Source organism: Falco cherrug, chromosome Z (genome assembly GCF_023634085.1).
Source record: "Falco cherrug isolate bFalChe1 chromosome Z, bFalChe1.pri, whole genome shotgun sequence".
In the NCBI taxonomy this organism is placed as follows: Eukaryota; Metazoa; Chordata; class Aves; order Falconiformes; family Falconidae; genus Falco; species Falco cherrug.
In genome coordinates, this window is record NC_073720.1 from 10,193,968 (window position 1) to 10,209,641 (window position 15,674).

Genomic DNA, 15,674 nt, shown 5'->3' on the forward strand with positions numbered 1-15,674 from the left:
TAATACAGAAAAGTAAATTTGGGGATTAAACCTACTGCACTTTGCTCAGTGGAGAGACCTCTGTGAGTCGGACAGTGACAAATGGTTTTCTTTACTTGGAGTGTTAAATGCACTCTGCTTAGCTCCATTGACCTTGTGAAAAATCATACTTAGGAGTCACTGCTGGCTCCATAACCTGATCATCTGTAACAGACCTCATGAAGGTCAACCAACATCTACTCATGACAGTGCAAGGTGCAGAGGACCCGGCAAGGCACCACCCTGAGACAGCCTGTGTTTATCAGGTATATCTGTCAGTCTCCAAGTTAAGCCAAAACTCTCCAAGTGGAGGAGGTAAAAGTCAGTGCCAATGGGGCACTCTCATTCTGGAAGCCTCTGAGGTCCAAGGCCACCACTTGAAGTCATTGGGTGCCTTCAACACTGCTGGACTGACATAGGGATCCATATGTAGCAAACCCCAGAGGCTTTGACACCACCGTAAATCATAACGTGCCACTGCCTACCCTTTCCTTTCACCTAACATAATCCCATTTCCTCCTCAGAGCACAGCTCAGAGTACTCAGTCTTTCAACAGCCCTGTTAACCACTGCTAAGGGCCCCCTTGAGCCCTAACTATACGATGAGTACTCAGAAAGCCAGAGTAAGTAAAGTAATGAGGTGAAGGACCAGAAAAAATGTACTTATGAATCTTCATTTTCAGAACCTCAGATACTCTCTGCTTACTTTTTCCCAGTTCTGTGATTCTGCCTCTGGATTACAGAGCTGGTCTGTGAGGCCTGACAAATTCCTTTTTTGTTGCACCCCACTTTTGAGAAGTTTTACTATTGTAACCTTGTTAGATATAACAATCAGCTTTACAAAAGTATCTCTTTGTTCCAAACTCCAAGATCATGAAAGAGGATTAATTTCTGCTGGTCTACAGGCAACATATCAGTTTGCTCCAGATCAGCATTCATTTTTTTCTCCAAGCAACTTCCACACCTTTAACAGTCTTGAACATCCACCCACTGCTTCCACTCCTGCCCTAAAATCCTCATAAGCTCAAAATAGTATTTTTCAAGTTATTAAGATAGTAGAACTGATCCTCAAGGATGGACTTTAACTTCCTTTGATTAAAATCCACTCCCTTGTCCTATAGAAAAATGCACAGGATACAAATGGGAAAAAGCATGGGATGGAAGGAATCATTTGCTTGTTTTTCCTTCTGTTCTTTCTTGTAATTACTGGTGGCATGCAGCAGGTAGGGGTCTGTGTGTGACAGTCAGCCTCTGGGCCATTATCTTTTCCTGCAAAGTCCCCTTAAAACCTCAAATTACAGCAGGAAAAAATCCCTCTGTCAATCTCAGACTTAAAATGCTTTTTCCAATGGCTAGCTGAGACACCACCAATGCCAAGAACAGCTCAAACTACAAAACCGAAGTGTTGTACAGCCTCCTTAGCAGCTGCTTGGTTGTCACCTGTGCTGTACCTCACATGAACATGTGCACAACCACCTTGAATTTGGTTCTGCCTTGTAATATCCCATCACTACACTCTATGAATGCCCTTGCTTCGCTAGGACATACTGGGTACAAGAAATCAGCTGCTTGCTAGTATTAAAAGATCAGTCAGCACTGAGAATGACAGATAAAATGCAAGAACAAATTTCCCTGTGTGAGCACTGCAGTCAGAAAGAGACACAAGCAAAGGAGAAAATGTTTTAATATGTTCTTAAATTTAACCACTGTACAGTTGAGGAGGTTTGGTGAATTAAAGAGAAAGAACAGAAAACAATAATTACAACTAAAAAAGAATATTTGTAACAGCGTGAAAATCAAGTAGCAATTAGGCTTCTCATGTTTACCAGTGGACATACTGGTGTTCATGGAAGAGGACTGCTTTGGGCCAGTGCATGCAAGTTACCTGTCTACCTCTGCAAATCCTACTGTGTTTGTGTTGGGAGTCCAAAAGAATAACTAGATAGGGCTTAGACAGGCTTTTTCAGTAATGAGTAGAAAGTGTACGACATGCAAAAAGATAACTCGAGTCCTAACTTGGAATAGGAACATAGGATACTTCAAGTTGGAAGGGACCTCAAAGCAGGATCAGCTATGGGATCAGACTGGGTTGCTCAGAGCTTTTATTCAGTCAGGTTTTCAAAATCTTCAAGGATGGAGATGACATACCTCCCTGAGAAAATTTTCCCGTGCTTGACTTAAGGATTTCCTTAAGGTGATTAAGGTGAGAAAAGAAACAGGTTGGGAAAGAACTACCGACTAGATGCTCCAGGCAATTTACTGACAGACAACTCAGGCACGTTGATACCATTCCTCACTGGGACAGAGGAAGTTTCACATGAAGCTTTTACACTCTTCTCACAACTCTCCAGGTTATCCTGGTCATCTCCCATCTGATGGTCATTACCAGGTAAATGCAGCCAGCTGTCACTGTCTTTTCCCCTTCACTCCTGCCCTGAATCAGAGCAGAGGCTCTAGGTCGTATGAATATCCTGTAGACTCCCTGTAGATGATTCCATTCACCTAGTCAATGAGACCCAAATCAGCCATAACCTTTTGTAATGTGGTCATGACACTACTTTCTAGGGAGGTGGAAACTCCCAGATACCCACGAATGTTTAATTCCCAACAGAAAGAACACCACTGGCAACAAAGGAGCTAAGACCACCTCCCTGTGTTACTGGATCATGCCCTTTCAATGAAAGGATAGAAAAATCCAAAGGGCTGTCTAAAGGACCCAAAGCCAAATTCAAGGACTGTCGTGACTGCACATAGGCAGAAGTGAGTCAGCTATGTGAGTTGAGAGGAACTAAAAGCTTAACATCTGCCTGCACAGAAATAACTATGTCAAAGTTTTGCTTTCACATTTTGTTTCACCCCCTGCCCCACACATCAGAAAGCTGTGTAAAGCTATATTTCAGTCCAGTAATTAAAGCATTCAGGCAGAAAAAAGAACTGAACTTGAGTCTTCCATGTTCTGGCAGAAAGTCTGTAGCTAAAAAAGGCACAGCTGATTTGTGACTTGAGCATCCCAAACTTTCTACAGCTAAAACTACCTTGTAAATTAAACATGAATTTGTGAATGGTTTTGGAACAATCCATTACATATTCTTTTAGTGAACTTAAAACAACAAAAAGAAATACTGCTAGGGTTAACTAGGGAGTTTAAGTCCAAGATGCTTTTTTTTCTTTAAAAATTGTAAGCAAAACCTGAAAATCTTAGTTTTAAAAGCAGCCTCCATTCTGGACTCAAACTACCCATGCCTGACAGCATCACTTTAAATATTAAATATGCTAGGCTTGTTCAAGATGTATTTTTAGCACAATGTTATTTAATATGTCAAACAGTTTCTCAGATGAACTTTTACAAAGTACAATTGTCTCACTTGTACTATTCATCTCTTCTCTCAAGCTCCTGGTCCTACAACCAGTATTTATAATAAATCATAGCAAATCTTTCTTTTTTGAAAATCTGCTCTTACTTTAGGCCTGGGTAGCAACAGGGGACAGAGAGGGGCTGTCTTCTGGCGTGGAGTAGCTGGAGCTCCATTGCAGCAAAGGGGCTGCCAGCAGCCTGCAGCTGTGAAACACCTGGTGTGATTAAACTTTCTTTTCATAGCGAGCACACCATTTACTCATGGTAGAAAGCACTTTTAAGCCCAAATGCTTCAGACTACTGAGCTAGGCAGAAGACTACATCACTCCTCCAAAAGACATCCACACCTGCTGACCTGATTGTACCAATTCCATAGCAGTGAGCAAAAAAGAGGGGTTGTTTGGAAAAAGTGGGGATTGTCTTGCATTCAGAGCAGAAGGCAGAAAAAACCAAAGTTATAGCAAATGTAACATGATGGTTTTGGGTTTACAGTAGAATTGCCTTAAAGCCCTGTAGAGGATTAATTTTATTATGCTATAAACAGTGGTACTCTGCAAGACAGTTGAAACAGTTCCCCATTCACAAAGGCTTAAGCTGAATCAATTCAAGCTCTTCTCAAGGTAAGCAGTGAGCAGAAAAAAAAAGGCACAGAATCAAGAAAAGAAAAAGATTTGGGCAGAGTGCACAGGTGAAAGGGACATGAAGAGTAAGGCAGGAGTCATTGAGAGGCAACGGCTCAGCTGTGCAGTCTTAAAAAGTGAGGATGGATGATTTCACTCATATGGAAAATGGAAGGAAGCCTGGGAGAGGAGAAGTTGGCAAAGCCCAGTGGAGAGAACAGGAGTCTATTAATTTGTACTGCGCTGAGGCTGGAGACAAAGATGAACAGATCCCAGTGGTAACACAGGAGAAGCTGGAGAAGATTCTTTGAGCAAATACATGAAGACTTCCATCTATCTGCCAAGAATGTACTTGTTACCCCTCCCCTCCCCTCCCCTTGTAACTGGACCTGGAGAAAGGGTGCAAATGTTGTCTATGGGGCTTAATTTTTCTATACGTTAATTTAGAAAGAGGGTTTGAGGAATCCTCCAGTGTTTTAAAATCTGATTAATTAATTTTAGGTTTTCCTTCAGGAAGAAGTTTCAAAAAGAGGACTACAGCTATTTTACACAGTACCAGACGGTGACGTCTCATTTCCGTGAATGATGCAATAAATGCATACCCTTAGCACAAGCTATTCAGCCGTGATTCTGGCAGTAATTAAAGCTTTTGAATGACAGCTATGTTTAGCAACTGAAGAAATGGGATCAGACTGTCCAATCACTGCTGTGACTTTATAGCTTCTTAAATAAAATCTTATCTTGGTAAATATGTGGTGTCTATAAAAATGGCTTTATTTTCCTTCAGCGTGATCTGCTTTATAGAAAATGACTGTTGAGTAGAACAAGAAAAGAGCTGTCCCAAAAGCTTGAGGTTCGACAGAAAAGGAGGAGAGCTGCCAGAAAGCTTTCTGCACACAGCAGAGCAGAAAGGCTGTGACTAGTGTAGGCTGTGGTCTTCCCTGGAGTGCCAATGTCTCATCACTGCCAGGGGTGAAGCATCTGTCAGGTAACAGGCAAAGCTCTATCATAGTCCCGGTCAGGGCTTGCAAGATCCAGAAGCCTCTTGACACAACCAGTCCCATCATCTCCACTGCTGCTTAATGGCTGTTCCTTAAACTTCTCCATAAAGCAGTGGTGTTGCCTGGTATAAGAAGGTGGTGATATCTCTGACCCCAAGCTGAGATGAGATGCTGAGAAGAGCTGAAGCTGCAGTAGAGTTGCTTCTACCAGTCTGTTAACCCAGGCAACAGCCTCTTTTGTGTGTGCCCAGCACAGGCCCATATTACTCCACGACCTGTTCCAATCAGCCCTCCCTCCATGCAGAACCGCAGAACAAACCTCTGTGTTTTCTTCTGTGCTGCCCCGCTGCTTGTGGGAATTGCTCCTCCCCAGACCTCTGAACAAAAACTGATGGACGTGATGAAAACTTGACTGTTGCTAAGATCTCAGAGAAACAGAACAAAGTTTTCAGGGTGCTGTGAGCATCCTCTGTGCATAAGGATAGCAGTTAAAAGCAAGAATTGAAGTGAACTTCCCGTATCAGTGCAAATCCCTTCCTTTTGAGAAGTGTGTTACTTCTACTTAATGGAGCCTGATCTGCTGACGTAGCATTTTAGCCCCAACACTCGATAAGCAGTCAGTAACCTTTTCCACCTAAGAGCTGACTGCGCAGCACTGAGAAGACAAAGGGGGAGCCCACATCACTGAACAGTCAGAACAGATTCATTTAACCATCAGGTACAGTTTAAGGCTCATCACTAATAAATCAAACATGTTAAAATCTGCACCATCCAATACTGTCCATGGATGCTGTGGTCTGTTCTGGAGCAAGTTTACATTAATTACACTGGGCTCTACTTGCTTCCCTTGAGTGCTATGCAGAAACTTACCTACATACGGAGACATCAGAAGGAATTACAGAAATAGTAACACCTGGGTAATTCAGAACTGGGGAAATGTTCCCTTGTAGTGGGCCAGGGAAACCGGTGTAATCTACATTTAAGGACACAGGGCTCTGAGAAGCCAGAAAACAGTACTATTGCCCTTTCCTGTGTTGATTTTGTCAAAGATGCTAACACCTGAGCAGGCAGCCTTGTCAACTCAGCTGGCATTACTCTTTCTAATGTCAGGAACAGGGTGTAAATCACCTTTGGGGACATCACTCTCCTTTAAACCAGCTCTCTATGCACTTCACAGAAAACAGCGATAAGAGTAATATGTACTGTGTAACGAGATCTCTGAACAGACCACCAGTCTATCACTGCTGTGGTGCTGCCTGCTGGGGTTAGGCTTTGCTAGACCAGGTAGTTTTTATTCTCATAACTTCTTCAGTTACTGATTTTTTCCTTCCTTCTATCACAGAATCTCAGTAACTTGCTCAATTTGCTTTGCCTCACAACCATCTGAGCTACTTCCCATATTTTAGGTGTCAGATGATGGTGGATCAGGACAAAGAAGAGAACCTGTAATTTGCAGCTCTTGTCTTCTGCTTCAGGGGCAAAACTCCCATTCAGACTCCAGGTGCTTTTAGCTCATTCTCATTACAAAGCAAAATAATTTATGTAGAAGCAGATCTTCAGGATTAAGTCCCCTTCCTAGACTATTAGACCTGCAGGTACTGTAAAAATTTGGAATGGCTAAAGGATGGCCAGATAATGCCCCAAAAAATGATTCCACTACCTTACCTTCTCCTTCATGACATTTAATCTGGAGGTATATTAACCAAGAGTGGTGTGTGCAGCACAAGATGTGAGTGGGCATGTATCTACCAGCTTGTGAGGTGTGTGGGCACCCAGTAACTAGTCACAGGAAAGGTGCATGTGTGACAGTGGAGGGCTAGGAAAGGCCAGTAAGCCCTGGTGGGTGGCCTAACAAATCAAGCAAATTGCAGTGACAGGAAGACTAGGCTTGTTTGGTGAACATCACACCACATCATGCTCATATTCACATGCTCATGCTTTGCTCCAGGGATTTGCTGAATGGTACCTTCCTTCCCTCCATCTTATCCATTTACACACTCCCTCCTGCCCTAAACTCTCTGCTGAACTCCAGTGAATTGCTCTGTTCCAGTTTCTCTTAATGGCTTTACTGTTTACCCAAGCCTGTGTCAGCTACAGTGTCTCACACACCTCTTCCTTTCTGCCCCTCTGTTCCTCCTCTAACTAATCTGCAATAATATGCCTGTCACAACTGCTTTTCTGCTCTCATCTTTACTGTTCCATCTGCAGAGCCCTACTGCCCTTAACGTGATGCAGCTGTTCACTCTCTCATCCCCTTCAAAAAGAGCCTGGAGATATTCTACAGGAAGGATGCTACAATAAATTTGTGCACGCATTTCTCTTCTAAACGGAAAGAGTAATAACACATGAAATAATGTTTACATAAATTCCTCCCAGGCCCCAGGAGACCTCTGAGCGGAAGGCTGCACTTTTATCTTCATGAAGAAAATCAATAGTAGAGCTACGTTGCCACTGTGCTCCGGCTTCCACATTAGTCCCCCCTGCCCACAAAGTACAGACTGTGTTCAAGGAAATGGGTGCTCCCAAAGGAGGAAAATGTCTTTGTGCACTTAAGGTAATAATGTCACTTGAGGTCACCATGCAAACAGTTATGGATATGAAAATCTGCAATTTTGTCAGTCGAGCTGGAACCTGGGGACCTAGCTTAAGAGTTACAGCTTTTTTATAAAATGTTTCCCTAATTTACCTACAGAGCTTCTTCCCAGAAACAACAGCTGCTGTACCTAATTAGCATTAATCGCCTTGTTACAGAAGAGCAACTGGGAATAGTACAGTACTTGAGGTACTGACAAAAGGATACACTAATGGCATTGATCTGTCCAGTTTGCTACCACCCCCCCTTATTATTCTGTTTTCTGTATGAAAAGCTTAGAAGGCACAAGCTGTGATGACAGAAAGTGAGCAGAAAGGGAGCCATGGATGTGGGCAGGTACTGAGCCATTCAGCCTACCTAAGACGTTTGCTGCTGTTTGGGACTGCACCTCCCAGTGCCAGTTTTTCATCTTGACCTGTGGCAAGAGCAGCCTCAGAAGGGCATCTCTGAGTAATGCATTCTTTTGGAACAACAGTGGGATAGGATGCTCTGCTGTGCACTCTGCAGCTCTTCTGTGGAGGTGCTTTAAAAAAAGTTCTGAACCTACACCCAGCCCTAGGAGAGGGGGTTAAATAACTACACCAATTGAAAGATCAGTCTCAAGAGCACATGGGGAGATAAAGGCAGTCTGTCCTTTACTGAGATTAAAGTTTCAACCAGAAATGTACCAATTTTGTTACGTTGAACCCTGAGGTCTTTGTAGTTCTCAGCTCATTGACTGATGTTCCCAGAACTACACCTTCCTGACAGTACTGCAATTCAGTATCTGCCATGAATGCACAGCAGCAGGCTGGAAGGCAGGCGCTAACACCACAGATACATCATCAGCCTCTGTTCCTAAGTGCATTATCTCCTCTGTTCACTTCAGTCTCATCAAGATGGGGCCCAGACATAAACTAGATCCTCAGTTTTGTCCAAGCCAAGTACACTGGGGAACAATACACTGTATTTCCTTGCAATGGGGTTTCAGTTGCTGTTTTACCCCTACCAGTGTTGCTCACTTGAGGTTTTTGAGAAATGTGTTTGTTAACAAGCAAGAATTAATCCAACAGCACAAGTAAAATAATTCAGTGCTTGGAAGTAGATACACGTAATAGGTCCCTTCACACAGAATTTGCATCCCCACCTAGAGACTATGGAAGACAAGAGATATGAACTCCTCTGCTGTCATGGAGTTTATATGTCTTAAGATGGAGAGGCAAGATTGATACAGGAAGAAGGAGAAGGAGGCAAGAAGCCTTGGTGGTATCATCTGAGATCTGTCCTTGAAGGATGAACACTATGGTTGTTTGCCAGAGAATGACTTTTTCTGCTAAGACTTCCTTTACCTCTCCCTGAGCCATCTGCTTGGCTCAGGCCACACTATGGCCATTGCCTTGTTCTCACACCCTTCTTGTCATACAGAAAGCCAAAATGCCAGGCTAGGGTGACTCAAGAGGCTTTTATGCTCACCCTACCAATAGGTCCAGGCTCCTGGCAAGTGGAATTTCCTTTCCAGCAGTAGCTGGGCTGTGGCTGATGTGCTTTAAGAGCAATTTGCACTGAGTCTCCTAGAGAAAAAAAGCAACATCCCACAATGCAGCTAGCAGGAGGAAGGTGTTAGTATCCTATTAATTAATGAAATAGCTCTGCTTTGTTACTTTTACAACAGCTTCCTGCCTCTCAAGGCAAGGAAAGTTTCTGGTTAGGCTATTGGATTATAGACTTGAGGTACAGCAGCTTACACCAAAGGCAACTTTGCAACACTTGCTTCTTATGGGGCTGATAGTCACTGTGTTATTAGGACAGTTGGTATTATGAGTACCAGCATGAGATCTAAGCTTGGAGGGGAACAAACCAGTAGCTAGGAAAGCAGGAAAATTAGTCACATTTGCAATTCAGGTCCATCTTTTTTACAGGAAGCTTTCAAAGAAAAATCTAAACCAAAATCATGAACACTTTGAAGCCTGCATCAATATCACCTAGGCTTCCTCCTGGTCATGGTAGAAGACCTCCTCTGGATGTAGCTCAGTCTTGAGATGGGACCCAGTTTGCCTAGCTTAGACACTCATTCTACTTTTAGGCACTCCACTGAGTAATCCTCCAAAAACAGTGACTTATTCTCTATCTAGTCCAAGGAGAGGAGGTGCTTACATCTAAGGCAACAGTTACCTCGGAGGGATGAAAGCTGCTATGAGTGTCCCTGTCTGCTCTCTCTCCCATATGTTCATCTGCAGACAGGGATGCAGGAGATTTACTACCAAGCTCCCGGTGTGGTGGATGTGCTGATGAAGATGCCACTGCCACAACCCCCAATCACCACTGTAGTGTGCCCTGCTGAACCCCAATAAATTGCCATCTTGGTCATTCTGTTTTAACACAAACTGTGATGTCATTGACTGCTAGGTAAGACAGACAGACTGCCTGGATGGCAACCTCAGTGAAGAGAAGGGAAATTAAAAATGCAAAATGAAAAACAGATGGCATAAGCTTCATTAAAATAATATCTTGTCTCCTGGGGATCCCATGAGGATCCGTTGCCTTTTAGTGGATATGGTGTCCCTGAGATTTACACTTGGGGATTATCCTGTCCCTCCCTCTCTCCTTATCACTACTCTCTTCTGTTTTCAAAAGGCTTGTGGTATGTGCTCCATCTGGATATGCCTCCTAATAAGGAGCCATCTCCTAAGCACTAATGTACACCCAGCCCCTCCCAGTGCTGCCAGAAGCCTCCTTATCAAGTGATTTGAAAGGAAAAAAGAAGTGTGGCTGAGTCTTACAGTTCCTGACAGAAAGACAAAGTGGGAGTGTTACAGAAGTAAGAAATACATGATTAATATGGATATAATATCAATCAGGGTTTAAGATGATGAACTACATGAACTGGAAGACATTATTTTTCCTTGGTGTGAGGTTCTCTTTTCTGATGTGGCCTCACCAGCAAGCTAAATATTTTACTGTTCCACTTATAAATCAGGTGTAACCTTTAGGAAATCAGTAGCAATATAAGCCACCTGTGAAGTTTTTCTTGTATCTAACTGACCCCCCAAGTAAACACGTGGCCAAATGTATTTATTCAGAGGGCGAGAAACAACCAAGGAAAAGACCATTCAAGCAGCAGGATAAATCGTGTTCAGTGCATGCAGCACAGCACGCTCTTTCTGTCACACTTCAATCACTGTGGCCTATGCAGGCAAAAGTTGCATTCATGCTGGGTTGGTATTTAATTGAGCTCAGCTGAAAGAAGTTTCCAGCAAGCATATATGAATCTTCACAGAGTGAAAAATGACATTTATCAACCCTCCATCAGAGCATTTGACATTTGAACAATTGATTCTGATTTAACAGTGAAAAATGCCACTACCTGCAATAGGATGAAAATCCTAGTTGCTACCATCCCCAACAATTGCTCTGCCAGTTAAACTATTAAACATTTACTACCATGACTTTCTCTAGCCTTGAAGAGATTATAAAAACAATCCAAATCCTGACAAGTTAAATGCAGAAGAGACAAAGATCTAGTTGGAGGAACAGGGGTCACAGCTGGGAGATGCAAGCTATTAAACTGCTTGAAAATTGTAAAGGCTCAGCAGATTTTAATAATGACAACAGCAGGAGCTGATGTGGATTAAAGGTATGTTACACTGGCTACAGACAATACCGATAGTATTTTTTTTTTTTTGGGTTTTGCCCCAGGTAACTTAGAGCTCACTTGGGTGTAGCTAAGAGTAGAGGGTCAATCCAAATGCCACTAGGTATGTGTTCACCTAATTAAAGAGGGTGAGAGAGAGAGAGGTTTTTAAGCAGACTTCTCTCTGGAGACAAGGCAGGGATGCTTGTCAGCCTTGCAGGACAATTCCTCTTAAGTTGGTAGGTTTCACAAAACTATTACATTCATAAGTGTATTGTGGTCAGCACTGAGTATTCACTGGGCAGAAGCCCTAGCTGGAAAGGAGGCCCTGACAATGGTACACGTCTATCTACCACAAAAACTGTTCAGAGTCTTCCAATACCTCCCTTTGCCTCCATTCAGCAGTGGCTAAGTGAAACAGAATTTTCCCTCTGTGGAAAAGCAGAAGTTCTGGCAGAAAGACTAATCATTCTGTTGTATCTGATCCTTGGAAAAGAGCTGGTAAGCTCTGCAGAAGTGTGACTATGGAGTGTTTTCACGTATTAGTCCATTTTAATAATTAGTTATCTTGCAATCAACTAATGTAGCAACTTCCTTAAACACAGTCTGATGTGTTTTGAGTTCCTGGGTTTCTCAGTCTACTGGCTTTGCTTAAGCACTTCGTTTATAAAGCTGAGGTTTGTTACAGATCTACCTCAAATTATATTTTCATTTAATTTGCATGAATTGAACTTGTCATCCCAGAACCCAACATGATCAGATCTCCTATAATGTCCTCATGACTTACCAAATCCATGTCTAAAATAGCACCATTTTCTGCCCTGTTAGCGAATCTGTGGAGGATATTCTTATTGCTTAGAAATGCAAGAACATCTCAGACTTACCAATAATAGTATCAATTGCTCTCCAGCCTGATTCCTGATGTTAGATTATCCCAAACAACTACTGCAGTAGAAACTATCTCTCTAATAGCACTATAAAACTCTTCTGGCAGTGAAAAAGGATCCTAGTGGCATATGGCATGCTGGCAGTGACAATGTTTTACCAAACTGTGAGTTGTGCTGTCACTAACATATACAGCTGCTCCCCTTCCTGAAAAGCAGCCACTGGTTTTAGAGTATTTGTAACTGCGATTGCAGGACAGATCTGCTGGCGCAGTGCACTTGCTCACGTCCTGTATCAGCAGCTCAAGGTCCTTCACTTTGCTGCACAATCTTGCTGCATTTGCATATCCAACTTTCTATCTTCTCCTTTCTAGTCACTCCTTCAGTGAGATCTTGCCTATTCAACTATTTTCTTTTCCTTTGCTGTCTATAAGTCTACTCTGTTACATTCCTTTCTGTACTGCTATGACCAGATTAGTCTGATTATTCAATTTACCATCTACTCGGGCAGAGCCTTGAGACTTCACAAGTGCTTCCCAGCCTTTTCCTGGTGTTTCTTTAAGGCTCCTCTTATAAATGAGGCCAACAGTAGTGTTTGCAGTAGTACTGCAGGTCCTTGGGTAAAACCTATCTATTGAGAGCATCTCTTCATAATCACACACCAATGCCCAAACCTTCCCAAATCTTCTTCAAATCTTAGCTGTCTGCTAACCTTCCCTGTTACTCATCTGGTAGGGGCCAGAGCTATCCCACTAAACATGTGGGCATCCACTCCCTTCAGAGTCTTCCCCAACATGGCACAGTCACCCTCTAGCAGCTCCAGTAGCACCCTCTCAGTGTCATTGTTTCTGATGTGAAGGAGAACCAGAGGACTGCTTCCTGCCCCCACTGGGAAATGTTCCAGACTTAGATTCCCATTTTTTACCCATGCTCTGAGCAAAAAGCACACTGTTTGACTTGTCCTTCATCAGTTTCTTGAGGCTGTGTGACACAATAGTGGCTCAGGTTTTGGAGGCAAGACAGCCACGTGTGGATTGCTGTCCTCTTGTAAGCATTAGCCTTGCGAGGAAGCAGTGTATTATGCTAATTGGATGATTCTGCTTCCAGAACTTAAAAAATATTGCTCAGAAATAGCACAAGTATTTGTATGTGAACCTTTACAGACCTACATGCCCCTCATCTCAAAGTAACACAGCTCTGTCTTTTCCTGGTAGTGGCCCAAGTCTCTGATCCTTTCCCTTTTGTTTGCAGTTATTCTGTCTTCTCATCTTTTTACAATCCCTCTATATTATCTTCATTCTTTGTCTGGCCAAGCCTTGATCTTAGCTTGATAAAAACCTGTAGGTTTAAAAGCTATGCCTTCCTTTCAAGGCATAGCTTCCTTCCTCTACCACTGCCCAAGATACAGGGTCCTCACATGTTTGTAGGTCAGCTCCCTCAGCAGCAGAATCACAATGATAAAACTACTCTGTGAGTTGTTTGAGCCGAGCTGGCATGCTCTGCCACACACACGGAGATCCCACAAGCACCTCACTGTATTTCAGACCTTGGATTCAGCCTTTTCACTCTCCATCAGCAAAGACTCACCTAATTTCACTTGAAGTGGGGACGGCTTATAGTTCATGGCTACAGTCTCTCCCTCTCTTGTATCACAATCTCTGTCCGAAATAGATGCAGCTGTTGGATCCTGTTAAGAAAGAAAAGGAAATGAAACAGAATGGTTTAGCTAAAAGTTATGCTGTCTCATCTCTGGCTGTTAGGTGAGTCCACCCCCACCCGCATTCACAGGGAGCAGAGAACATGATGGTGTTTTGAATAGCTGAAACCCAGGGGCAAAAGACAGAACTTGGAAGCACATTTAGTATGCTCAAAGTACCTCTGGAAATGCCAGATTTCAACATCAGACTTATATGATGGATGATACTGGGAATATAATGTGGAGGGTGGGTCACCAGTTCAAATTCAGCCTGGGTTGGCAGTAATCCCAAATCATTTTCATCTGATGACTCTTTGGGGTGTTGTATGAAATGCATTTACAGTTTCACCTCAGTTCCAAGTGGAACAGTAAACCTCATGATTAAAACTCAAAAGCTCATGACCAGCCTGTGTGAAAGTCCAGCTTAGAAGGAATAACGACTGAATGAGTAGAATTCAATCTCCAGTCCCTCTTGGAAGAACAATGAATAAGCCTGTACTTCTAATACTGAACTTATTTTGTGGCTAACTGGAAAAATTTATTCAGTATCTGTCAGCACCAATGCTCCCCAAACACAGAGTCCGTTCCATCATGCCTACCTGCAGACAACCTAATTCAGGTAGTGTTGTACTCTATGGTACAGCACATCAAAGGATTCAGAGAGATTCAAACTACCCATTAAGGCAGTTCTACCACAGCTAAAAAACATTTACAGATCTTTCACAGCAAAGTTAAAACCTGTTGGAACTTACTTCTACTTAGCACCATAGTGAAAATTAAAATTGGTTTTCCAACGTGTTCACTTCTTCCCACCTAGAAGCTCGAAACTAAACTGAATATACACATACATATATGCATAAGTGTATGTAAATTTGTAATTATAATAGAGCTGCACAAGGAAAACAAACATCCAATGTTAGGTCTAATATCTGAAGAAACCGTCACTTTGTAAGAAATGGAACAAAGTGCCAGAAACCAAATACTAGAAAATACCATTCCAAACTGGTGAATTGATGTTGCCTGTCTCTCAGTTTCTGCAGTTTGTATTTTGTACACAATTTCTTATAAAAATGCAACTATTGTTTGCCACTGACACCTGTATGCAAGGCAGAGTCATTGAATTTCAAGGCAAGGTACCATTGGACTTTGCTCTCAGTAAAAAAATCACTTGGCAAGCCACTTCTTCCCTAGTGCCTGCCTCCTCTCTGCAGTGCACATTAGCTCTTATTAATACACTGTGCTTCTGAGATAAAATGTAATTCCTGAATTAGGCCCTGTCTTCATAGAAACTGGTCAAATAACATAAGTAGGGTTATAATATTTTATCAAAATTCTGCTCCTTTGCACTATCCTGTAAACTTTGACAATACTTAAAATGGATGGTGCTTACAAGACCTTGCATTCAATTTTGACATTGAAATGGACATTGAATAGATAATGCAATTTCTTCTGCTTTCCTCTAATGCAGTCACTGCTGGACTTTCCCTCTAATGCAGCAGTTAATGACTGGTTAAAAAGGTTAGAGCAGGTTGCAAATAAAAAGCCAGTCTCCAGGAGAAAACAGGCATAAATGATGGATCACCTGCATTTTAGGTTAAAAATCCTACTTTAATAACAACACTAAATGACAAAATAGAGCAGCTGAAATTATATTAAGCTAAAAGTGAGGTAGTACAAAGAAGAAAAACAATCACAACTTTTATAAATGAAAATGATGAGGTGTAGCTAGCAGCTTTCACTCAAGGAAGAGATATCTTGGATGACAGGTCCCATCGCACAACCAGCTAGACCGAACAAGACTCTTCAGCCAGGGAAAGACAAAGCACAGGGCCTCTGTGAGAAGTCTAAATAATCCTGAGTAGGGTGAGAAGGTGAAAAGGGGCCAGATAGCCCTTATT

General features: G+C 42.5%; 1 protein-coding gene across 11 annotated transcripts in view; it reads right to left on the bottom strand.

Annotated features, from left to right (window-relative positions):
• Window positions 1-15,674, bottom strand: part of FAM219A (family with sequence similarity 219 member A) — a 103,043-nt gene that overhangs the window by 29,662 nt on the left and 57,707 nt on the right. For all 11 annotated transcript variants that reach the window (XM_055698717.1, XM_055698712.1, XM_055698716.1 and 8 more), the window contains one exon: window positions 13,668-13,767. In XM_055698717.1, the coding sequence (XP_055554692.1) occupies window positions 13,668-13,767 (100 nt within the window). The remainder of the gene's footprint in view (window positions 1-13,667; window positions 13,768-15,674) is intronic.